Source organism: Zeugodacus cucurbitae, chromosome 4, assembly GCF_028554725.1.
Source record: "Zeugodacus cucurbitae isolate PBARC_wt_2022May chromosome 4, idZeuCucr1.2, whole genome shotgun sequence".
Classification (NCBI taxonomy): Eukaryota; Metazoa; Arthropoda; class Insecta; order Diptera; family Tephritidae; genus Zeugodacus; species Zeugodacus cucurbitae.
The window spans coordinates 71,109,858-71,136,782 of NC_071669.1; the positions used below are offsets into that span (position 1 = coordinate 71,109,858).

Sequence of the window (26,925 nt, forward strand, 5' to 3'; positions counted from 1 at the left end):
CTAGCACTTACATTAGATTTTGCTACACACAAGTACATATTAGCATGCAACAACTCATGCACACTGCAGGCGAAACGCAACTGTGCGTTGAATATAGATTTAGTTAGCACATACGCACATATGTCTATGCTCAGCGGTGTTTACACGTTTCTCAGTATGTATATTTACAAATTTTTACTCTCTCAACAGATTCCGAATCGATGGACGGACGCAATACGGAGGTGGGCAGCAATGCAAATGGCACCGGCGGCGGCGTGGGCGGTCTCAGTCCGACGATTTCATTTTGGTTTCGTTTGAATCGTGTTATCCTACGCCTTTGCACAACACATCAGTTTAAAAATCTACAGGTACGTACTTACAAACACACACACACACATATATTTATATATGTACTCGTACACGTGTGCGGTGTGTTTGCATATAGCGGACGCGCTTGTTCGTCCAACCAAATTATCCAACTATTTGCTATGCACTACCGAGACTACTTAGCATGGAAAATATGTAAATTCAGACCGCGTGGAGCGAAGTGGAAACATTGTGCGGAGAGCAGGCGGTTGGTTGAAGTGCTGCCGGTAATGTGTATGCAAATTGGCAGTTGGCAATTGAGGGTTAATGAATTGTTGTTGCCTGAAGGAGATCCGACAAAATTAGAATTTTGAAGTTTTAGTATTTCTTAAATATATATTCTTAGTAGTTAAACCAGGAGATTTAAGTATTTCATTTTCAATGATAATATTTTCCGAAACCTTCAAAGGCTTCTTAGAAAAAATCTACTCTCCAACAGCTTTCATAATGCCACAATATATATACTCAATTATGTATATCCTCCGCTGACATGCTCGCTCAAACGCTCACACAAGCTGCTGGCAAACACATTCCACAAAACCAATTTCCGCATTGAGCTTATGCTTTCGCCAATGTAATTACATTTCGTTAATGTGTTCACAGCACGTGCTTCGTAAAAGGATAATAGGCCGGCACCGCAACATGTTTACCTTTGCGACCACAAATGTGTTGGTTGGTGTCCTCCATCGGGACTTTCAGGCACTATTTAACGCATATAAACATATATTTATAGTGTTAGTGAAATTAGCACGAACTCATGGCAGCAAACTCAGGCCAGCTGAGGGCAACTGAAGTGGGTGTTAATGAGCGCGCGATTATATTATAGCGGCCTAAGCTATTTTTGCTATTTGATTATGGTAGTGTAAAGAGATAATGAAGGTAAAATAGTCCATAATTGCGTGAAATGTTTTCGATGTTTACATCTGTTGAAATTAGTGGGTTTCACTTGGTTAGACTTAGATTAAATTGATTTTTTATTTGAGTTGTACAAATCTGTAACTCACTTGAAGAGATTTTTGTTTTTTATTAAAAAATTGAGGTAATTAAAAGCTGTCAGAAGACTCTTCTTCTACAAGGAACTATACTTAGTTTCCCTTAAAAGTCAGCTTTGGATGCCTTAGGCTGAAAACTAAGAACAAAACACGCATAAGGGATAAGCCTTTGCAGCTTTACGATACTTGCCCCACTTTCACCAGCATACTGCCTCAGTTCTTACTCTATTCAATTACTTATCCTTCGTTTCACATAATTTCCTCGCTAGTTTTGTGCCAAGCTGTCTATTCTATTACGTAGTTTGCAAGTAGTCCGCAGAGTAAATATTTTCCCAACCATCTAACTTCATTGCGAAAGTTTAACGCAATTGCCAGTGAGTGGCTTAAGCGACAGAGGGGGGACTGCCGCAAGAAATGTTTTCCGTGTTACTAATTCCGCAACACACATTTTTTTCTGCGCACAAACTTTTCCACTTTACTACCACGAGTTCTATGTATGTATGTTGAGCTCACCGCACTTTGCTTTCATTGCAGGTGGAAATGCTTTATCAGCGTTATTTTTTGCGCATGAATCAGAGCAACACGACGCACATTTTGGCGTTGCTGCTGGCGTTGATTGTGGCTTTGTCGAGCGCGCAAATTGTCTTCACCACGCTGCAACTACGTCGCAGTGCGACAGGAGCAACTTTTGCCAATGCGAATGAGACGCGCAACAATGTGCCTAATGGCATGAGTGGCGCTGGTGGCAGTCACACTCTTGATGTTGGCAGTGGCAGCGTTGCCATTGGCGTCGGTAATGGCAGCGCAACAGCGGTAACCTCAATTTTAACATTAACGGAAATGGGCAATCACCAGGCGCAACTCTTAAGCCGACAATCGCCCCCAACTGCCGTTACCGCGTTGAGCGCGTCCTCGGCGCAGTCGCTGATTGGACATGTAATAGTTGGTGATGTTGGGGATGGTCTAGGCACGACAATGAAAATTAGCGCACAACAATTTGTGGCAAGTGCGGCATTCAAGCAAACTCCAACCATGCCAACGACTTTATCACCTGTGACAGCACCACCATTACGACCGGCCACCACCATTGCACCGCCTATAACCACGAAATCATCAACTTACCTGCCGTATGCGGCGCAAGACTGGCGTGATCCGCAAATTTTCGACGCGCCGCTGCCTCTTAGCGAACGCGTCGCTTATGCAGTCGAACGTCGCGGCAGCTCGGAGTTGTGGCTGCAAGCGCCGGTGGCTTTTAAGCGTCTTAAGCGTAAATACCATCAACACAGCCATTGGCCGAAGTTGCATCGCTTCAAGCGTTCCAGGTGAGTACTTATCCAGTAGAAAGGTTTCATAATGGAAAATGCATTTTTATTTAGAGTTTTCTAATTTGAAGTTGCTTAAGCGTACTAAAGGAAGTTATTTATCAGTTCTACGAGAATATGTAGTATAGTAGAATCTGTAATGGGAACTTAGTTAATCTTATTTTACAAGGGCGTTTCTCAAAGTGCTTCGATGGATCTCATATAAGGCGCACCATAACAATTTAGCGACTTCGGGAGTACAAGTAGAGAACTTTGCTTAGTTCTTTGTAGTTTTCATCTCAATAAGCTTCGTATTATTTTAAAATGTCTGATTATTTCATTATTCCATATATACTACGAGTATATGATCCATTTATTGAATAGACCAAAAAATTTAAGTTGACTCTAGACAGCTAATAGACCTAACATTGACTTAAATATTCCATGAACTGGCTTTGAGCTCTAAAGTATTTTTCTCTAATTAATAATAGAATATTTAATATTCATTTCATATTTCCGCTACTGAAGATCAAAAGGAAACCTCGCGGTTTTTCTCTGAAAAATACCCGCTAGTACAATGCAAGAATTGCAAAAAGTGCAAAGCTACCGAGATTTTCTACTGAAGTACACAAATTCTCACTTGCATAGAAAAATTTATGAGTTACGCGACATGAAAAATCAATTTTTCACTTTTCACAGAAGTATTACACAAACAAAAACCGTTAGCATAAAACGTGAGAGCCCACGCATAAATATTCGCGATAAGATTCGAAATGCCGCAGAGACGTCAATAAATATTAGGCGGCGAAAGCAAATTCCACAAACGGTTGACATTTAAGGCCGTGACGCTGTAAATAGGAAATGTTGTGGAAAATAAAAACGGAACAGACAATAATTCAATTCACTTTGACGGCGTGGAAAAGTTAAAAAAAAAATAAATCATTCGAATGAGTGTAAAATATGGTGTTACGCTTGGGTTACAAATCACTATTGACTTATAAATGCCATAACCCAATAAAATTTAAAAAGCTTTTGCTGTGGAATGGATTGCTGTAAATAACTGAATACATAACTTTAGCGGTTTTAAAATTATACTAATATCAATCAATATTAAACTGAGATTACTTCAATCAACCAAATGAGCTTAATTTACTCATCTTCAGTCATCAAAGTCAAATAAAAACCAAATTTTGATAGAAAAAAGAACATAAATGTTGACCTTGTCCTTCTCTGGCACTTTACCTCGACGCTGGCAAATCGATAAAAGAGTCATCTAACTATTTCATAGCAAAGCAACTCCCACAAGCACAGGCAAATTACGTCTAAGCCTTTTTGTTATCACTAAAAATGCCAAGATTCTGTTGAAAAGCAGCGTCCATGTGTGCATGGCACAGACGCCTATATCAAACACGTGCAGAGTATCAGCGTTCAAATACCTAAAAAATATGCAAAAAGTCTTGCTTTGATATCATAAGCCGGCCAGAAAAATAGCAAGGCACATGTGTGTATTTGTTGTTGCTGCTGCTGCTGTTGTTGTGTATGTCAGTTGGCAAACTAAACGGGTCATAATTTCTTGTGAGAATTAGCATTCTCTGACATATCACAAGCTTTCTATTTTTGCACATTTTCTGCAACATGAACCGGGCACATTCAGTGTCAGACTATTTGAGGCCTTCGCCTTTGGCTTTTTGATATCTGGCTTCATTTCACAAGTGCTGAATTATTTATTAATGCCTTCTGGACATTCTGTTCTACTTGTGCACAAAAAACAAAACGAAAAAAATGTTTGTATGTCAGTTTACTTAACGTCTATTTGCTAAAATTCTTTTTGATTTTTTAGTGCTTCTCCTGTTTTGATTATGGCATAGATTAAATTTGGATCAAAATTTCGGAGTTTTCTTAATTATTTAAGCAGATATTCCTTGCCTTTAATTCAATTTTCTAATTCTTTATATACTGTATAAGATTAAATCGTTGTAGTTGTTTCGTTTTTCAACTGGTTACAATGTGACCTGTTTTGGATTAGTACGTTTTACATGAAAGTACGCTACTTTTCAAAAACTACTTTTATGCCGCAAACAAACTACTCTTTTCTCACTAATTCGATAACAGTCAGCCCATTGCAGTTATAAATAAATATTTTTAACTATTTTTTTTTGGTTTCATGGCAGGGTTGTTGTAAAAATTCGCGTATTTTTTGGCTTGCTGTAAACCGTTTTCTATTGGTTACTGCTTGTAACGGATATGACTGTTGCGTATGTAATATAATACACACAGGAGTCTAAATTTGGTAACGTAAAGTATATTTTTTCACCCAACCCTACTAAATTGGTATGTTTTTGGCTCTAAAATTCAATAGACGTCAATGGCTGATAAGCTCATTAAAATTCGAAAATAAAACAAATACTGCGACTGCGACTAGTTACTTCTCATATATCAAGGCGCGTGTGCATAAAATGATAATGATATATTTGGAATTTGAAAATCAAACTCACACTTTTTTGTATCCAAAACGTAATTTGGGTGGTCCGCGCCCACTCTTTGCTACAGATTTTGAGCTTATTGCTTAGTTTTTCATATAATTTTTTTTCCAAAATCTAGTAGCAACTACCGACATTTTGTTGTAAATCTATATTATTATATTATATGTTTTACAAAGGTGGCCTAATTCTATATATACTGCGAATTCACAACTAAGACAAGGCCTCACAGAACCTTTCAAACTTCTCCTGAAAGCATTTATATTAAAGTCTTACCTGAATTATGTAAACTTACCGACTGAGAGTTTTCAAAAACATAATTCTTCTGTGATTTTACGAATCTGGAACCTGATTTTATAGGCCGAGTGGGGCTTGGTTTCGTTCGATTTAAATTAAAAATATTATCAAAGTATTAACTACTAGCAGACCACTCCGGCTTCGCAGGGGCTTAAACAAACACTTCAAAAGTGATAAGTTTTTACACACTTATACACACTCTCCCATACATATGTATGTACTTTGCCGTTTCTTGCGTGGGTTCAGTTTATAAAAGTAAAATGAGGAAAATTCGTAATGTGTAATTATATTATATTTACAATGAGCTAAAACTTTCTCTCTGATTATGAAGGCGTTGCGAATGCTCACAGTTTGACGCACTAGTGCGAGCTTGTATGTTTCTAACACTTTATTCTTCAAGCTGCTGCACACGCTCCGTACATGACTCTCAAGCGCGTACTTGGTAGGTTTTGAAATTTTGTTTAGCAAGCAGCTTCGTGCACTCGTTACTCGACTCTCTGGCACGCGATTGCGATGCGAAAAGAATGATTTGCAAGACGATTTACAGTTTCAGATTAAGATTCTCCATTACGGAGTCTTTTTGATACTCTCACCTGGGAACTATTTCCAGAAAGTTGAGATTCTAGCAATAAATATAGCCTCTGTTACTCGGGATGAATGTAGCTTTCCAATGGAGAAAGAAATTTTTGAAATCGGCCCGGTAGTTTTTGAGTTTATTCATTACACATATACATACAAAGCTTTCCTCTTTATAATAGTAGTATAGATTAATGCTCTAGTATGAGGAAATTATGGGAAAGGCATTTCATTTAACTACTTAGTACCCAGTTAATATGATTAAATATGATTCATCCAGCATCCAACGGCATATGACTTCGGAATCCACATGAATTTAACCCATACCAATTCACTGAATATATTTCATGTTGCAGATGTGGCATGGTACCTCATATAAATATAGAAAATTAATTTTATTTATTGCTTTATGACAAATGATGCTGTAACTCATTTATAGGCACACATATAATTACATACATATATATAAATCTGATTTACGTGCTTGCTGTTCTTTCTTACTTTCCATCTCCGATCAATACAGATTGAAATCATTACATTACAACAACAAACTGCTAGCAGAGCAAAACGCAGCTGCAAGTGTAGAGCTGGGTCCACATCGGCCGACAATGAGGCGAGTGAGAATTATGCGACGCAAACGAAATCACGGCAACACTTCGCGGATGCCTTGGAATGTGCTAAGTTTTGTGCGAAAACAAGACCCATCAAAGCCCATATATACTAGCTATACGAGGCTGACAAAGAGACATGAGTCAGCGAGCCGATTAGCAGCGCCCACTAAATACGACCAACCCTTGACAATGGGATTGGCGATGAGTGAAGCGGCGGCGGAAATCACAACGAATGATGGTGAGGATTCACTTGAAGCTGGAAAAAATAATGAAAAGATTTATATCAACAACAACCACAACAACAATTACAAACAACATATGGCACGTATTGTTGATGAAGTGGCATACAACGTGCATGACAATGGAAATGTGACTAAGCAGCACCAGCACGTCGCCATAGATGAGCAAACGCCGGACAATGCAAGCAACAGAAGTGTGGCGGCGATAGCAACAACTAGAAATGAGTCTATGCTAGCGAATGGTGGGGTTGGAAAACGTACAGCGGCAAATCTACTGGCTGCCAAGGCTTCATTAGAGCAACAGCAGCAAGTCGAGCCGTCGGCAATGCCCGGTGATGTGGAAGAAATCACAGCTGCGCCCGGAAATGTCGCATACCCCGACTTGCGTCTGCTGCTGCAAGAGCTGTCAGCAATTGATGAACGTGTACTGGTCTTCCTTGTGGTGATGACAATTTGTGTGCTGGTCTATGTATGTGAGTATCTACGTGTATGTCAATTGAATCGGTGGACCAATAAGCGTGTCACTACTAAGCAGTGAAAAGTGGTTGACTTGTCGGGTTAGGGTGGCAGTGAAAGCTTTGTGAGTCACAAATCAGTTGAAAGCAACTTTTTAACTTGACTTGTCAGCTTTCGTTTTTAACACATAAAATGTGGTTTACTGTTACATTCAGCTCGTTTGAATTTGATTGCAGTGCAGTTTATTTTCTGTATGAAAGAAAGCAAATTAATGTATTGCCTACCTTATGATAGCCGTCAAGTAATGAGTTATGAAGGAAGCATAAAGAGCTGACTACAAGAAATCGCTCATATCAAATAACTAGGACCTTATTTTTCCAATTTTTTGGTGTTCATAATATAAATCTAACATGATACCGGGGTATAGATTTCAGTATCTTGAAAATATTTCAAAGAATGAACTATTTTCTTAAAATTCCTCTCATTGCTTAAGTGAAACTTTAAGGTATATCAAAAATCTGGAACTTCAAAAGAGTTATGGATCATAAGTATAGTATAAGTGATCTAAATCAGTAATCACCCAGAATTTAAAAGGCCTCCAAACAAGGGGAAAGAACTTGAACACCTAAGTGCTCATCCTAGATAGTAGTAAGAGATACAGAAACATACAGAAGTAAGTTGAGATTGTTCCAGAACCGTCTTTATGCATAAGAATTCTAACAAACTATTGGAATATTCTTCATGGGTATGTATTATAGAAAACTACTATATTTTCGAAAACAACCAATTCTTAATAGTATCTCGATAGTAAACTCGATACTTCCCGAATAAGAAACTGTAAAAAAAAAAAAAAATATGTAGAACCTCTGTTTAACCCGAACGGCATTGATTATAACATTATCAAAATCAATACAAATTTAATTTAATATACCTATTGCTGCCTACGTAACTTTTAACTCAATTCAAGAAAATTCAATTAAATCAAGTGGAAAATTTTATTGTGCAATATTATTTATTTATTCATTTCAATATCTATTTACCATCTGCTGCAGCGCTGCTGTGCATACTCTCCAAACCGGCAATGAATGAAATCTTCCTGGTGCTGGTCTCTTATGTGATTGTGGGCACATTTGTTGCCATCGAAATCGCCGTGGGCTATGCCACGTTGCCAAGGTGAGTATTGTAAGGTAATCACTTTATGACACACGATGATTCCATTATATGTATGTGCCGTTCGTGCATGCATAAGTTCATTTGTACGAATTTATTTGTGATTTTCATATTTGTGTATTTGTATGTGCTGACTTGGTTGGCTGCTATAAATAGTGCAAATAATTGTTATACTTGTTTGTGTTCACCTTATGCGTACGTTTGTACTCCATATAATTGAAGTGTGGGTGTAGTTTGTGTGCGTAATATAAGCTGCTGATTGCGCTCGGTTGCATTTAATACGTTTCATTGCTCATTGCAGAAGTTTAAACTATAATGCATAGCACAAGATAATAAGCAACAGTGCTATGCATTTGAGCTATTATATTTCGTAGATTTATGCAATGCGTCATTAGAATACGAGTGTAATTGCTTCCAAATGCAAATACGAGTATAATTTGAAGTTGGCTGCGGTTCAAGTGAAGTGTGGACCAAATTTGTGGATTCTATATTTACTTTAAAAATAGAAGAAGTATATCTCATTAATCTTCAATTTTGCATTTAGTTACCAAATATAAATTAAATAAATTTTAATAAATAACAAGTAAGGAAGGGCTAAGTTCGGGTGTAACCGAACATTTTATACTCTCGCAATTTATTGATGTAATTTTATAAAGACAACACAATTCGACCCATATATTCGGCATAAAGTTCAATAGAATAACGAAAATCATCATAAATAGTATATGGGGACTGAGGTAATTCCTAAACCGATTTCACTCGTTTTCACCACCAAGATACAATGTATCGAAGACTATACGATCACTTAATTTAATATTACTTATAATTAGGTATATGGGATCTGGGGGAAGTTATGACCCGATTTTTACCATTTCAGGTACAGAGAGAAACTGTTATAAGAAAAAAATTCAGAGGGAATGAATTACATTAAAATATCTGAGGGATTTACCTATATTTTCGGTGAAAAATTAACCTTAGGCACTGAGTTCTTCATGTTTGATATCAGGGGCCTTGAAAAGTCATGGTCCGATTTTGACAATTTTTCCACAAGTGATGTCACAGCTCAAATACAGTATTTGTGTAAAGTTTTATTTCGATATCTTCATCGGTTCCTTATGTATATATTATAAAGTGAACGAATCATATGGAATTCAGCATTGAGTTATATGGAAAGTTGGCGTGCTTGTGAACCGATTTCGCCCATTTTTCATCCGTGTTGTCAGGGTGTCAAGAAAATATTATATACCGAATTTCATTGAAATCGGTCGAGTAGCTCCTGAGATATGGTTTTTGACCCATAAGTGGGCGACGCCACGCCCATTTTCCATTTTGTAAAAAAATCTCAGTGCAGCTTTCTTCTGCCATTTCTTATGTAAAATTTGGTGTTTCTGACGTTTTTCGTTAGGGAGTTAACCCACTTTTCGTAATTTTCAACCTAACCTTTGTATGGGAGGTGGGCGTGGTTATTATCCGATTTCTTTCATTTTTGGACTGTATAAGGAAATGGCTAAAAGAAACGACTGCAGAAAGTTTGGCTTATATAGCTTTATTGGTTTGCGAGTTATATACAAAAAAACTTATTTGAGGGCGGGGTCACGCCCACTTTTCCAAAAAAATTACATCCAAATGTGCCCCTCCCTAATGGGATCCTATGTTCCAAATTTCATTTTCATAACTTTATTTATGGCTTAGTTATGACACTGTATAGGTTTTCGGTTTCCTCCATTTTGTGGGCGTGGCAGTGGACCGATTTTGCCCATTTTCGAAAGCAACCTCCTCAGGGTGCCAAGGAACATGTGTTCCAAGTTTCATTAAGATATCTTAATTTTTACTCAAGTTATCGCTTGCACGGACAGACGGACAGACGGACAGACGGACAGACGGACGGACAGACATCCGGATTTCAAATCTACTCGTCATCCTGATCATTTATGTATATATAGCCCCATATCTAACTCTTATATTTCTTGGTAACACAAACAACCGTTATGTGAAGAAAACTATGACACTCTGTGCAACAGGTTGCGAGAGTATAAAAATAAATTTTATGTCCATTTGCATAGTGAGTATTAAATATGACAATTTTAGCTGCTTTATTATAATTTTTAATATGGTCTAATTAATAACAGTGTTTTGTTGTTTGCGAGCAAAACCCCGAAAATAATTTGATTTACACATTTTTATTATTTAAAAATTCCATGTAATGCGCATTACCGAAGCATAGTCACCCTTGGCGTATACGTAACATTTGTTGCTTGTTGATTATATTACATTTAATGCAGTATGTGGCAGCATACGCTCACTCTGTAAAGTGCAAACACCACACATACACATCTATGTCTACAAGTCTACTTCATTAAATTATTATTTCTTACGCACTACCCTTGGAGTCTCTATTTATCTCACTTATTTCTCTTCATATTTTATATAAGTATTTGTAATGTATATTGTGCTTTGCTTACATTTTCCTCCTTCTATTCTGCAGCAAATCGTACAATGGCAGCTCCTGTTGTGTTGTCTTCATCTACATGACATACACAATGTTGCCGTTGCGTCTACGTGAGGCCCTCATCGGTGGCATCGTGCTGTCGTGCATGCACATCTACACCAGTCTGCGCTACACCGAAGCGACAATTCATTGGCAGGAGGTGAGTTGCAATGCACACTTATCATAATAATCAAGTAATATTGCAGTGTATTGAAGTGGGAGTGCAGTCAATTTGCTGATGTAGTTTATTATTTCGCAAGCAAGCGACAACAAACACACACACACTCAAGTGCACACAAACAGTTTCCTCGCTCTATTTCTGTGTTATATGAGCAATGAGTGAAAATTTTTCTATTTAATGAAGTTCATTCGCTGCGGGGACGCTACAAATGCGCCTCTGCTTCTTCTTCGCTATTCACTAGCATTGCTTTGGCTTAGTTATTTTATGTGCTTGTTGCACATCGCATGACTTCTTGGCTGTTTGTCTCCGTCGTTGTTGAGAAATGTCGTAATGCGATCGCTGCGGGGATAGTCGGTATGCTTGAATGCAGTACTTTTGTCGCTGGAAAAATATGTTCGCAAGACAACATGATTAAGTTGATGATATTCACTGCAATGCAGCGCGTTAGTAGTGGTGTACTTTCATATATATACATATATGCGTGTGAGTAAGATAGCGTGTTACCGTAAACTTCAAGGTTTATTTAGCTGGTGGAGATGCAAATCCTTGTAACTTTCTATTTTTTTTTTTTTGGAAAATTTGTTAAAATTCCAAAATATATTCAGAATAAATTATAAGCTGAAAATACGCAAGAATATTTTGCTAGCTTACTTGAGGTGGAAGAGAAAATGTTAACTAAACGCAACAGCATCTGATATGCCATCAAGTGGCTTAAGTAGTCAGTTTCTTCAAATTATTTATTTAAGAAAATTGTATTCAGTAAAATATAACAATTTTGAAGTAATTTATTATATTTCAAGTTCATAAAGGTCAAAGTTCATATCAATTGATTTCTTCCAAAAAAGTGATCATTCAACACTATTCTTTGTTTATTTCAAGGTTATGTTAGTTTATTTTTAATATATTTATGTATTAAAACTTAATACTATTAGCAGTACAAAGGGTCATGAATTAAATTAATAAGTTTAATAGGATTTAATTAAATTCCGTGTTAATAACGAACGAGTGTTTTCCGCAGCTTTTTTGTTATTATTATTTTTGACAGGCATTATTTTCGGACTACTCGCATTAGGGCGGTTCATTTATATACCTTCGTGCCGTCAAAAAGAACAGTAATAATTGATTTACTAAGAGTATTAAAGAGGCAAACTATTTTTATTAAGAAATAAGTTTTCTCTGATTTTGTAAATAGTTATTGAAATTTTGAATTAAGTGTCATCCTAAATGTAGGCAACAGATACTATTTATGGCTATAACTCTATTATTCAAAATTAATTCTAACGGTATTTCGTAAATATTTGACAAATTTATTAACAGAATATTGCAATAAAATTCAACATTATTAATGCACGCAAATACATATCTGCTATATATATTTCTGGCCTAATAACGAAAGTAGGAATATTTATCAACGAAAATGGCTTTATTGTTTTACAAAATATTCTCCATCAAGATTTATACACTTTTGCATGCGCTCAAACCAATTTTCGAAGCACTTTTTCCACTCCGATTGAGACACCTCTAAAACATGGTTTTTGAATGCTTCAACAGCATCTTCTGGCGACGAAAATCGTTGACCACGCATTATTTTCTTGATGTGTGGGAACAAAAAGGAGTCATCGGATGCCAAGTCAGGGCTGTACGGCGGATGACCCATCAATTCGACGTTTTGGCCGATCTAAAAGGCGCTGGTTTGAGCCGATGTGTGAGAGCTCGCATTGTCATGGTGCACAATGATTCGTCTTCTCTGGTTCGTTTTTCGAATTTCTCCGAAGACTTCAGGGAAACAAATGGTGGTGTACCACTCAGAATTGACCGTCCTACGTTGCTCAAGCGGAACAGTCGTCATATGACCAGTTTTGCCAAAGAAACAGGCGACCATTTGCTTCGAAGTGCTTCTTCCACGAACAACTTTCGTTGGATTTTGCTCGTCTTGGAAGACCCACACGGTCGATTGCTGTTTTGTTTCGGGCTCATACGCATAGCTCCATGATTCGTCACCTGTGACGATCTTATAAACGTCTTTTGAAGCACCGCGATCGTATTTTTTCAGCATTTCTTTACACCAATCCACACGAGCCTCATTTTGAGCGGGATCAAACGAGAACAAACCTTTTTTACGGCCAAGTGTACATGCAATATCGAATGTATGCTGGTGGGAGAAATGCATAGGCATGCCTCTATCTGAAGGTATGTTACATGACGGTCTTACATTATCAGTTCACGTACGGCATCGATGTTTTCTGGCACAACGGCTGTTTTTGGACGACCTTCACGGAATTCGTCTTTGAGCGAGCGTCGGCCACGATTGAATTCGTTGTACCAGTTTTTCAAAGTGCTATAGGATGGTGCTTCATGTGCTTCATAGCCATACAAAGATTTTAGTTCATCGATGCACGCTTGTCGCGATAATCCACGTTGAAAGTTGTGAAAAATGATCGCACGAAAATCTTCTCGAGTTAATTCCCTTTTTTGGCCGAGATGATTTTTTTAATTCCCTGTAAATAATACAATTCACGATTAAATGACAAAGCGTTCTGAGTGATGTTATGCTAAAAAATGTCAAACTTTCCAATGGAAATGTCAGATTGCACCTGGCAACACTTAGTGTTGCCTAGGCCAGAAATATATATAGCACCCCCGGTAAATTGTACTACATGTGCGAAACTGAGTTTTCCACCTGGTAACATATTTCATAATAAAATCAAATATTGTTTTTTAATAATAAATGCATGCATTAATAGTCAATATGTATTTTCTATTGCAATACACATACAAAAATGCAGTGCTATTATTAAATTGATTTAAACAGTTCTGCTCAAAAGTATACACACACAGCTGTAGGTAGATTGATGCAGTGCACATTTTATTGACTTAAATCAATCAGTTGTAAATGTAATTGAAAATTATATATTAAACTCATTTTCAGGTTATAAATGTATATACGTATTAACAGTTGTTTTTCATAAATGCCGTTATAATGCATGCATAAGTACTGGGAATTAGCACACGAGAATTGTTGCGATGGCCACAACAATACAAACATGTTTTTCATTCTCATGACATGTAACTTTTGAATGAACGAATATTTATCGTTTAAACATGTAATAATTCGATTGAAAATTTAAGAGATTAATTCAATTAATTCATGCAGAGCGCACGTGAACAAAAGCTTTAATCGAGTTAGGAGAGCACTACAAATAAATTTCGAATCATTTATATACAGAAAAATCGTAAAAAATTAGCGAAAACAGATTTTTTTGTGTCTGTGGAATAAATTTATTCATTATTATTATTAATTTTTTTCTTATGTATGTGGATGTTTGTATACTCATACGTATGGTGGATTTTATAAATTATTTTCCTTCCTATATAGACCTTCTCCAAACAAAGTATTATTTTTAATTGGTAGCGTTCTTTTCGTTGTTGCTGGAACCAACTAATTCCAGAGTTGCGGATACGACAACCACTTGTGAGAGTTCTCTGCTCGCTTTGCTTGTGTCTTGTCTCAAATGTTTATTGTGAAAACAATAACAACATTATACAGTTGAATTCATTATGTGGATACTTTGCTTATATCCAGTATCACTAATATATCTAAATATGTTTGATTATACTATTGCATAGCATTTCTACAAGTTATTTGTTCGATTCACAACATTCCAAGACTTGCTGTTAGATTAAATTTAATATTTTATAGCTTTCTTCATTAATTATACATTATCTCAAATAATAGTAGTCACATACTACATAGAGCTTAACCTAGAGTTATGTGGGCGCCTAAATGTAGGCAATTGTGTTTTGCTAATGTGTGGAATATTGTCAGTTGTTTTACTCTCATACACATACATATAGACATCAAATGTTTTCGTGAGGTATGAGTCTCCATCAATAAGAATTGATAAGAGAAAATAAACAATGTGAATAGATTCAATAAAATAACATAACAGTTGTAAAGCAACGTATCCATATTAATATGTATAAGCGACAAGAAATTCAACAGTTGAAAAGCCCCCCAAGGGCTTTGTGCGACAATGGAACATCATAGTAATAATTTTTCATTGGTTTCTGCAAAAAATATTCTCGTAATAGCCTTAATACTCAGAAACTAAGTAATCAAGTTCGTCTCTTTATACTCTTCGTCGTTGAGGTTTAGAACTTCCGGGACTACATAATGTTTAATACTATTCTAAAGTGGCCAGTTCTTCTGCTACTCGCATGTAGTACATATTTCTACATGGTTTACGTCTACAATACTGTTCAGTCTACAATCACTATTGTGCTTGAAGTGTAACACAAAAGAGGAATCTAATAAATGAAATTATAACCGACCATTCAAATTGTATACACAATCGTTAATGTTATACGAGTATGAGTGTAGAAGCGAGTAATACCACTTAAAACGAGTTGGACTATTACATACTTGTACACTGAGGAGCGGAAAAGAGCATTCTCATTTGAGTGTACTATGTTTGCTCCCTACCCAACTCGTTCAACTTCCTGCCTGGTTAGGTTTCTCTGCTTGTGTTCAAGCTCTACATCTACGTGAATACTTAGAGGACTGCGCAAGATATCTTTCCACAAAAAACCTCCGTTCTATGAATATATGAAAATGTTCTGGATCCCATCATTTGTTCCCAAGTGTCCTCACCCTTTGAGCAATTCAACTTGTACTATGAGAATTACAAGAAAAAAATAAGTATTTTCTTATGAAACGTAAGAAGCTCCAGTGTTTGGTAGTAACCCATACATACAAATATAAAAACGAATGCACTCAGTGAATCTTGCAGTATTCATATAAAGAAGCAACAAGAGAAAAGCATAACAGAAGGGGAGACATTAAATTTGCTGACGGCAAGAACAGATGTACCACAATGGAAACTGACAGGAAATTACAATAAGCACGGTAAAATCTGTTAAACGAGGACTACGTGAAGCAGAAATATATGTATGTATATCTATATATGGACATGAATGCACTCAAGGATGCTTCGTGCACTTGTGGAGTATGCTGCAAACACTTACATATGTAAGACTCAACTTAATAGGTCTCTGGTTGGGGATACAAAAAATTGCAAAAAAACACACACAGAAACGAACACTAAACTCACGTTTAGGTGCAACAGATACAACAATGCAAGCAAGTAAACTGACGATTGCAATTGCTAGTGGCATACCACATGCATGGCTTGCGTTCACAAGGCAATTGTGTTTGCCTCTCTATGCCGCAAACATGTGTGCACAGTGGCACTCTACAAGCAATTCTTAAACGTTTCCCCACACTCGAACGAAGTGAGTGCGCCTAGTTGCATAATAGCTGCATATATACTCGTTCGCATAATAGACTGTGATAAATTCTTCCTTCTAGCCACACATTTCCACATGCTTTCACTCATTTATTCATTTACTTTATAACAATTCTTTTTTCTCTTCTTCACTTCTTGGTACCAATTTAACGTGCAACAGTTGTTCTGCAGCCTCTTGGCATTATTCCTCTCCAATCTGACGGGCATTTACACACACTGGCCGAAGGAGAAGGCGCAGCGAAAGGCGTTCATCGAGACGCGACAATGCATTGAGGCGCGTTTGCGTACGCAACGTGAGAATCAGCAACAGGTGAGTAGTTTCAATTCTTGTACACGTACTTGTATGAGTCACACCTTAAAATACGTGAGCGCGTTTGCGGAAATGCATGTGTTCATATGTGTTGGATTTTGGTTGCTTACACTGTCACTTTGACTTTATACTATTCTCTTATGTGTTCACCACTTGTCAACATGAAATCAGTCGAGTGATGATACCTGCGGTGATTTTGGAGGTGGCTTGTAGAAAGCTTGTTCACTATGTCACTTTGATGTTCTGTGAGCGAGAAATCCTTTTGATATGTTAACTGAAGGAAGGTTACACCTAACTGAGTCACTAATTTGCGGGTGGTGACGAAATTCCGATAGATGGTGCTGAGGTCGGTATGAAAATATTTGTATGAAAAGCGCATAGAAATTCTGTGGTTTGAATTAAAATTTGGAAAGACTGATTTTCCGTTAAGCCTATTGTTTTAAACCAAGCGCGCACTACCCTGAAGGCAAATATTGAGCATCAATTTCGATATTTTAGCGCCATTTCGCCATTTTCGTTTTTTCTTTTCAATAAAAATAAGTTCAACGCTAAGCTGAATAAACAAAGCTGTTTGAGTGTTTTTCGAATAAAATTGTTTACGAACCTCATAACTATTTTTTTCGCAATTCATTTGAAACTCACCAACAGGCAGTAAGCAGTAATTCAAATCAGCATTTCCCTGCAAGGCCTTCATTAGGAAACTTTTTTTCTCATTCACTTTCTGCCCCCTTGCCACATTCATACGACGCATGCAATTTCTTTTTTTTTTGTTTTTGCTGCACTTTCGCACGGCATTTGTTTGTTTTCTGTGTTGCCGGTTGGTAAACTCACCAGCCACACATTGTTTTAGTACATTGCTCCCTCGGTGCACCGGTGCACGAGTGCACGTCGTTAGCGCGTTGGTTGGCTTACACGTGCATCCGTATGTGTGTGGGTATTTGCCGCAAATAACAGAAGCGGCTTCATGCAAACACATACACACATTCCCACATCTTTATGTTTGCTATTGTTTTTGCTCAAAAGCTTTCTATTCTTCTCGTGTGTGCAGTCTGCCGCTGGCGACACCTCCCACCGTTAACACCTTGTTGTGCACAAATCTGCGGTTTTCCAGAACACATCATTCACCGGCAGCTTAACACATGTTTGCATCTATTCAAGCCACCATTTTGGCTTTCATGTCACATTGCATATTCATGCCAAACCAAATTATCGGTGAGTATTTGTTGAGGATGTACAAGAGATGCAGAAAGGGGATATAGAGAGGATGTACATATGTACATATATAAAGAGGTAATGAAGTTGATGAATTTTCGTGTGCTCAAGAGCAATGAATGTTGATTTAGTGAGCTATTAATGTTCGCATTAAAATCTAATTTGAATAGTCATATTGCATTAATCGATTGGTGTATGTCTCTATGTAGGAAGTATTTCCATGGAAAAATTAAAATGATCGAATTAATTGCGCTATATAAAAGCCAACAGCAGTTCGGCTGCGGTTTTTAACTTCTACTTTTCCAATATATCGTTATTTATAGTGATTTTGAATTTGAAGTCAATGATTATATGTTGAAATTTTGAAGTAAAAATTGGTGGCTTCACATAGTAGCTAAAAGAAATTTCAATAAAGGGCACTACAGTTAAGGAATGTTATTTATGTAGTAGATAGCATTGTTCTAAACGATTATAGTTTCAACGCAGGTTTATTTGAACGTTCTTCTATTCAAGGGCGGCTCTGGATGCAATGACGCCAGGGGTGTAAATTAAATGTGGCGCCCCTTGATATTAATTTTTATACTCTCGCAACAAAAGTTGCTAAGAGTGTATTATAGTTTTGTCCACATAATGGTTGTTTGTAAGTCCTAAAACTAAACGAGTTAGATATAGGGTTATATATACCAAAGTGATCAGGGTGACGAGTAAAGTTCAAATCCGGATGTCTGTATGTCCGTCCGTGCAAGCTGTAACTTGAGTAAAAATTGAGATATCTTAATGAAACTTGGAACACGATAAGAAGGTTCCTTGGCACCATAAGAAGGTTGCTTTAGAAAATGAGCAAAATCGGACCACTGCCACGCCCACAAAATGGCGATAACCAAAAACACATAAAGAACTATAACTAAGCCATAAATAAAGTTATGAAAATAAAATTTATTATGAAGGATCGCATTAGGGAGGGGCACATTTTAATGTAATTTTTTTGGAAAAGTGGGCGTGACCCCACCCCCAAATAGGTTTTTTGTATATATCTTGCAAACCAATAAAGCTATATAAACCAAACTTTCTGCAGTCGTTTCTTTTAGCCGTTTCCTTATATAGTCCAAAAATGAAAGAAATCGGATAATAACCACGCCCACCTCCCATACAAAGGTTAGGTTGAAAATGACTAAAAGTGCGTTAACTCACTAACGAGAAACGTCCGAAACACCAAATTTTACATAAGAAATGGCAGAAGGAAGCTGCACTGAGATTTTTTACAAAATGAAAAATGGGCGTGGCGTCGCCCACTTATGGGTCAAAAACCATATCTCAAGAACTACTCGACAGATTGACACTGGTGGAATATGGGCGAAATCTGTTCACAACTACGTCTATTTCCCATATAACTCAATTTTGAATCCTTCTGATTCGTTCACTTTATAATATATACATAAGGAACCGATAAAGATAGCGAAATAAAACTTTATACAAATATTGTATTTGAGCTGTGACATCACTTGTGGAAAAATTGTCAAAATCGAACCATGACTTTTCAAGGCCCCTTATATCAAACATGAAGAACTCAGTGCCTAAGGGTAATTTTTCACCGAAAATATAGGTAAATTTCTAAATAAATTGCGAGAGTATAAAATGTTCGGTTGCACCCGAACTTAGCCTTTCCTTACTTGTTGTTATTTTTTTTGCTTTTGGGATGATTAATGTAATGGAATATCTGAATTTTTAAATATTTATTGTATTTAAAATATCAATTACAAGAAACTAACTTTGCGTGCTTTGGCTTGAGTGAATTTTCAATGGTTTACGATAAGTCGAATTGATTAGCATAGTTTTCGATAGATAAGACATACAAAGAGATCTTTTACATTTCTTGAGACATAGTACATCTGAGGTACACCTGGATTACCTTTAATTTTGAAAAACTTTGCTGACAGAAACCGAAACTTTAGGAAAGGCAACTGTAACAGTTTTCATATCTTCATATGACGTAATTTTCTCTTTCCATTTCACAATAATTCTGGCATTTTCGTGTTTACAATTGTTGCTATCTCTCCGAATATATATGTCGCAGAAATCGCAGATCTTCAAATTGTTTCTTTTTTTAATTTATAATCCGATTTAGCGCCATCTGTTGGTAAACTTTTAAGCGTATAAACTTTTCTCTTGGGCACACAGTTGATAAAGTTTGATCCGATAATCTTAAAGCGTGTTGACAAACCTTGGCTGTATAAAAAACCGCTACGTTTCGAATTGACCGAAAATGGCTCTGAAAATAAGAGAGAGATCTTTTCAAGATTAAAAATTATCAAAATTTATTCTTCCTTTTTATATAGAGCAAGAATCTTTTATATAGATATGTAAAAATGTTGTAATAAAGGATTTTTGTAATTCCAGTTTCTTTCAAATTTCGATCGAAAGTTTTCTCCAGAGCTTTTAGCCGTTTTATTAAGATGAAAGCACTTATTTTCTGTGAGAATTTCAAAGTCAAAGCTTCCACAATTCCCATATCTTATATATATTATATTCATATGAATGGCATGTCTTCATGTAAGTCTGTAAGTGAGATTTTTCCCTCGACCTTTGAATGACATGTCTTCAAGAGTGTCTGCAAGTGAGCATTTTTCCCTTGACCTTCGCATGTCTTTGACTTTTCAAATTTGAAGGCGCCGCAAATACCCAAAATGCTGAAAGTGTATCATGTGTAGCCTTAAAACCCTAAGCGAAAGAATGCTAAACAAGTAACTTTTTTATAAAATGCCATATTGAAACCACCAAACACAGTTCACCTTACAAAAAACGCAGCAGCAGTTGGCTGGTGGAGATTCTGTTGCAATTTTGTGTGTTAACCAGCACACAAAACACGAAAAAAGAGCTCAAAAGAAGTTACAGAATAGCATATTCACATGTGGTACAAGAATAAATGCTTGTGTGTATATTTTTATGTTTGTATGTAAAGTATATGTATGTGTGGATGTTGAATGAATGTGATCATGTAAGTGGAGCAGCGCTGTCTGAGGCCAAGTCTACCAAAAGGCGCAAAAGTCGCCAAGTTGCCGTGAAAGCACATAAGTACATAAGTAAAAAAGTTCGCAAAGCAAATAAAACTTTGAAAACTTGCTACATGCAACATGAGGTAACAAACAACAGAAAAAAGTTATAAAAAGAGTTTCAACATTCTACCACTGCTGAATTTTTCACAGTCAATATATTTTTATTTTTGTAATATTTTTATATGTATGTAAGCAAATGTTTGCATACGGCGAAGTCAAACAAGATTTCTTTTTACTCCACCAAATATTTAATAAAAAGTACTTGCTACATTTGCTTACAAAAAATCATTTTTAAGTTACTTTCACTCCGTCTCAACCCGGCCCATTTCAATTTGCTTCGTTTTCAATTATTCATGCATTCGCTGCTTTAATTTAATATTTAAGTTAATTTAATTTAATTTGATTTTTTTCCCGGCATTTCAAATAGTATTTGTTTTCATGTGTTTGTTGTTTGTTTGTGTTTTTTGCATTGCCGCAGGAACGTCTGCTGCTGTCGGTGTTGCCGCGTCACGTTGCCATGGAAATGAAGGACGACATTGCAGGGCAGCCACGTGACACGCAGTTTCACAAAATCTACATACAACGACACGAGAACGTCAGGTGAGTCAAGGGTGCAACAACAACAAATAAAATTGAATTTTATTGGTATTTTTGCAGCTGCACAATTGTGTTTTGCAATCACATTCATGAACAAAATCACGCATTATTTAAATAGTCCCTATTTCTAGAAGGACGAGTTATTATTTCAACCTTAAAGACTACTCTGATACACTCATGCAATTTGATCTCTGCTCACTCTATTAACCCAACAAATTCAAATGTCGTGCATTTACTATCTGCAATTACGAACAATTTTTTTTTCGCTCTGCACACAATTACTAATAATCTACAGAAGCAGCAAATCTCTAGTGTCACTATGTACACACACTTTCTCACACATCGGCACCGGTATACGCACTCAGCAATTTTATGAAGTGAACAACAATTTTCTTACAATTTCCTATTGCCGTCATCATAACGCTATCCAACCTCTTCTTCCCAACAACAATAAAAGTGTTATGAGTTAAGCTGTTATGACCCATGACACACACGCATTTAGCCTATTTACCAGCCTCAAGTGATGAGGGGTGAGGTGCGTAAAAAAGCGCAAAATAAATCGCGTCAAGGTGATTACTATATGAATTGCGCTTTTCCTGTTTGACTGAATTGCCACTTTCGAAGAAAAGTGAATATGCGCGAGGGGAGCACACAGCAACTAGTTCGTAGGCATTCAATTTCGACGACGCCCTTTCGACGCCAACGGCACTCACTCGACAGTATGGGTATTCATGAATATTTGTGGATAAGTGGGAGAAAAATATCGTATGAGAGTATTTACGTCTGCGTTGGTGTTCAACTTTTTCGAGGTGCTTAGCCGTTATGAGTGGCCCAAACAGTAATTGGGTTAGTAATTAAAAGAAAGCACTCCGAATGTATGGGGTAGTCTGTGGAGAAATAGTAATGTCTGCTAATCGTTGTGTGGCCTGTAGTCACTAACGCGAATGCGTATAAATCGAAACTCAGTACAAAAGCTCAGTGAAAGGCTCGAGACTTAAAAACCGAAATATCTAATATTTTTAAAAGCTGGACGATATACATATAACTTGAAGAACTTGTTGCCAAACAGTCGCCTCGCTGTGCGGTGTAGTCATAGTTACATACATATTATTGTACAGACAGAGTATGCATGTATGAATGTCTATTCATGTTTGCTGCTTTGTTTAGTCATTCGTAATTATCGTTGGCGCCACAAAATTTACCGATGCTGGTCATGCTGGCTCCAGGCCTACTCATGTGTTTTCAGGTGATTTGCTACTTATTTCAATTTTCAGGCTAAACCGATGATTTTTCCAAGCAATTAAGCATTGATTATGGTTTGCCAATGAGTTGCTATGTGGCAACACTCAAGTGTGTTTATCTATAATATGAAACGCATAAAGCAAATAGTTGGGGATATTTGTCCCAAAATGAAGTATTGAACCTTATACAGATTTTGGGATTTGTGAAGTTAATTGAAGGGTACCAGATTCATATACTTATAATATATAAATAATAAATCTGAATAATTATTAACTGGTATATTAGCATATAATTTGGTTTTCTGATAATGGATGAATATATTACAAATACTAATTTCCTTATAGAATACTACAATATTTGTCTTTTTTTGTTCGAAATAGCATCCTATTTGCGGATATCTGCGGTTTCACCAGTCTTTCTGATCAATGCACCGCTGAGGAGTTAGTCCGATTGCTCAACGAATTATTCGCCAGGTAAAAAACAAATATTCTTATTGGATATGGAAATATACCAGTTCCACAAAGGGACTGTAGTCATATTCAAAAAATTAAATAAACAATTTAATTTATAAAATACAAAATATTGAATTTTGGAGACAAAATAAAAAATAATAAATTTAAAGATCCTTTTATGTATTTAAAAACACTATAACTTTCTTAAATACCCACATTTAGAAACACCACGGGTCATTATGACCCAACCTAACATAATTCTCTGGCTTGCATTGATTCTGAACAGACGAAGTTTAAAGTTTAAATACAGGAAGTAAATATATATGTAATATATATCATATTTTATCATATGTCACATGATTACATGTGTAGGTGCATATCTAATGATATATGATATGACTTCTTCCAATGGCAGGTGTGTAATGAGACACATGTGAACCTTTAAGCCCACAAAGCGATTTATCTTGATCAACAAACAAAATAATTAATTGTTGCACCGAAATAACATACAATAACAAATAATTAAACATAATTTGCTACTAAATTGTTTCAGGTGCGCGCATAAATAATAAGTCACATGTGTGGCTAATACTTGTACATTGAAATGCATATGTGTGGCTTAAGCTGTCTAATCGCCACCTTCGGCAATGCAAGATGATTAATAATTCTTCATGTGTGTCGAGACGGTGCACAAGTCAATTTACAAAGTTGTCGAAAGGCAAAAATACATAGAGGCCAAAATGTTAAGAATACTTATAAATAAGCATAGTAGGGTGAACTTCAAGTATGTGAGAGAAGTTTATTAAAGCAAAGTAGTGCCAAAATTAATACGAAAGGGGTTTGAGTTGATATTGTCATAGATAGTTGCTATGATTGAATGAAAATGTTTATTTTATATAGAAATTTTTATTATAAATGAGCTTGTTTTGGACATCCCTAAATCAACTACCGATTTGTTATTTATAATCTGTACCTTTTTCCAATTTTCTCTAAACATGTAGATTTGATCGATTGGCCGCTGAGCATCATTGTCTGCGCATTAAGCTTTTAGGCGATTGTTATTATTGTGTATCTGGACTGCCGGAGCCGCGACCGGATCATGCACACTGTGCCGTAGAAATGGGTTTGGACATGATTGATGCAATAGCGTAAGTGCAAAGAAGCCCATAAATATATTTTACTTAAACCTAAATGTTCTAAGAAAATAAGAGAAAGGCGTAGAAGCTTATACATGCGATTAGGGAGCGAATTATAAGGGGTGATTGAAATTTCGAACATACATTTAGGTGCTTGAACACGTTTTGATACTTGAATATGGGGCAGGAATACCACAAGAAGTTGAAGCAACTTGGGAGCTATATTGCAACAATTTCTAGTATTTTTTTTCAAAATAAAAACACAGAAATATTAAGAAAAAAAATATTTTTTTTTTATTAATTCATGACACGGATTGGCAAATAAGGAAGTAATTTCATAAAAACTGAAATATTTTAATTATTTAATTTTCTCACTCCTCTTCCTGTATTCACATTTTGGCACAAGCTCTTCCGTTTCCTTTGCCCAAGGCTGTGAAGCAACCATAAATTAAATATCTTCTAAATGTTTTTTCCTTACCGACGTTGTTTTTATTTACTCAAAACCGTAGGCTTGTTCGTGAAGTGATGGCTGTCAATGTAAATATGCGTGTTGGCATCCACACCGGACGTGTACATTGCGGTGTGCTCGGTTTGGTCAAGTGGCAATTTGATGTGTGGTCGAATGATGTGACACTGGCCAACCACATGGAAAGCGGCGGCATACCGGGGTAAGTGTTTAACGGCATAAATGTGCACAAAGCAAACAATTTTGCTACACATACATTCATACACAAATACATATACATATATATTCGCAGAAACACATGTATATAACTCAAGCGCTCGGCCATTTTAATTAGTTTGCGTGAAATTATTTCTAATATTATATAGAAAAAATGCTTCATGTTGCCATCAATCATCTTTTTGTGAAGAAAATTGTTTTTCAATTCATATACAATTACCGCTTTTTGTATCCCAAAGAGAATTGTACAAAAAATGAATAGCTCACGCATGCACAGCAGTCCATCTTGATTGACTGACAGCGTACACAATAGCCAAAATAAAGTGGCGCAAACACCTCTCCGTCGCTGTGTTGCATACAAAGTGTAGCACACTTTGCTTTGGAGTGACGTGTTGGCTCAGATGAGTTGGCAGGTGTACCATGTTTACCCGCTTTGCAATTCAGCAATTTTATGCTCATTTCATAATAATTTTTCACCTATTTTCCACTCTCCCCTTTTGTGTGGAGAAAAAATCTTGTTTTTTTTTTATTCAACATGTATTTACACATGTAGTTTGTGGGGTCAACGTAATGCATTCGTTATGATTAATATTATGTATACACTGTGAACCCAAGTTGTGTGATTTGGAATGGCAAAAAGTGGTAGAATGACGGACTAACAGCAATGCTATCATTAGAGGTCACAATATTTTGTACAGTTTATTGAACGTTCCTGAATTCTCAACTTGCTCCGTTTGCAAAGACTCCGCTGAAAACATAAGGATGTATCTGAAGAATATTTTTTTGTTATAATATTTTAACTCTACATCGACTATACAAATTCACCTTTAAATTTATGATATATAATATTACCATTTGACCAAGAAATAATAAAGATGATATCAATGAGTTTTGTGGTTTCAATCAAGATTTTTAAAATAATTCTTCAAGAAGTATGTATATATTTGTATGGTGTTAAGATATGTATTTTCGGTCAAGTATTTGCAGATTATTTTAATGAAAGAAGGATAAATTCTTCAAAAAATTTAAAAACTTGAATAATTCAAACAATCGAAAAGAATGGTTCAGTTGATCTTCATATTTCACGACTCCATTCGAAATTTGGAAAAATCCGTTCATTTTGGTTTGAGAAAATATAAAAAGTCTATGTATTGGTTGATGTTTTAAGTAACTTTTTTGAAAAACGATGGAATATTTTCATTAAATAACGGAAATTTTAAAATTTTGCGGGTTTGGAGAATCTAAAAAGAATAATGTTACTATGTCCCAGTTCCTCCTTATTCGCCAGGCACGCCTCCGTGTGACTTTCTCCTATCTCTAAAAATAAAAAGAACCTTAAAGGTCCGTAATTTTACAAGCATACGATAAATTGCCGAAAGAGTCAAAGCATATCCCAAAAATTGAGTTTGAGAAGTGTTTCGACAATTGGAAGGAGCGTTGGCATACGTGCATAATATCGAATGGAGACTATTTTAAAGTCGTCGATAAATAATATAGCCGAATTAATAATATTAAATAGAATTCCGTTATTTTTTAAACACACCTCGTATATGAAGAGACCAAGGATTTATTTCTAAGGAAATCATAGAGGAAAGGGTTCATATTGGCTCAGGTATCATCACTGAAGTTTTCTTGACTGCAGCGGGAGTAGTTTGCCGTATTTCAGGTGGTTTTAAAAATATCTGTTTTATTTATATTATGTATATTGGTCTACAACTTTGCTTCCGCCGTTTTTTTTTTGTAAATTTAAGGCTTTTTTTGTATAAAAACGGTAACAAAATGTTGTTCAAAATATTGGC

The 26,925-nt window shown here is 36.2% G+C and overlaps 1 protein-coding gene across 1 annotated transcript in view; it reads left to right on the top strand.

Annotated features, from left to right (window-relative positions):
• Positions 1-26,925, top strand: part of LOC105214931 (uncharacterized) — a 91,603-nt gene that overhangs the window by 37,138 nt on the left and 27,540 nt on the right. Inside the window, exons 5-14 of the mRNA XM_029039947.2 lie at positions 190-347; positions 1,872-2,659; positions 6,515-7,314; positions 8,350-8,470; positions 10,953-11,115; positions 16,603-16,752; positions 21,496-21,617; positions 23,237-23,329; positions 24,310-24,456; positions 24,954-25,112. Coding sequence (XP_028895780.2) covers positions 190-347; positions 1,872-2,659; positions 6,515-7,314; positions 8,350-8,470; positions 10,953-11,115; positions 16,603-16,752; positions 21,496-21,617; positions 23,237-23,329; positions 24,310-24,456; positions 24,954-25,112 — 2,701 coding nt within the window. The remainder of the gene's footprint in view (positions 1-189; positions 348-1,871; positions 2,660-6,514; positions 7,315-8,349; positions 8,471-10,952; positions 11,116-16,602; positions 16,753-21,495; positions 21,618-23,236; positions 23,330-24,309; positions 24,457-24,953; positions 25,113-26,925) is intronic.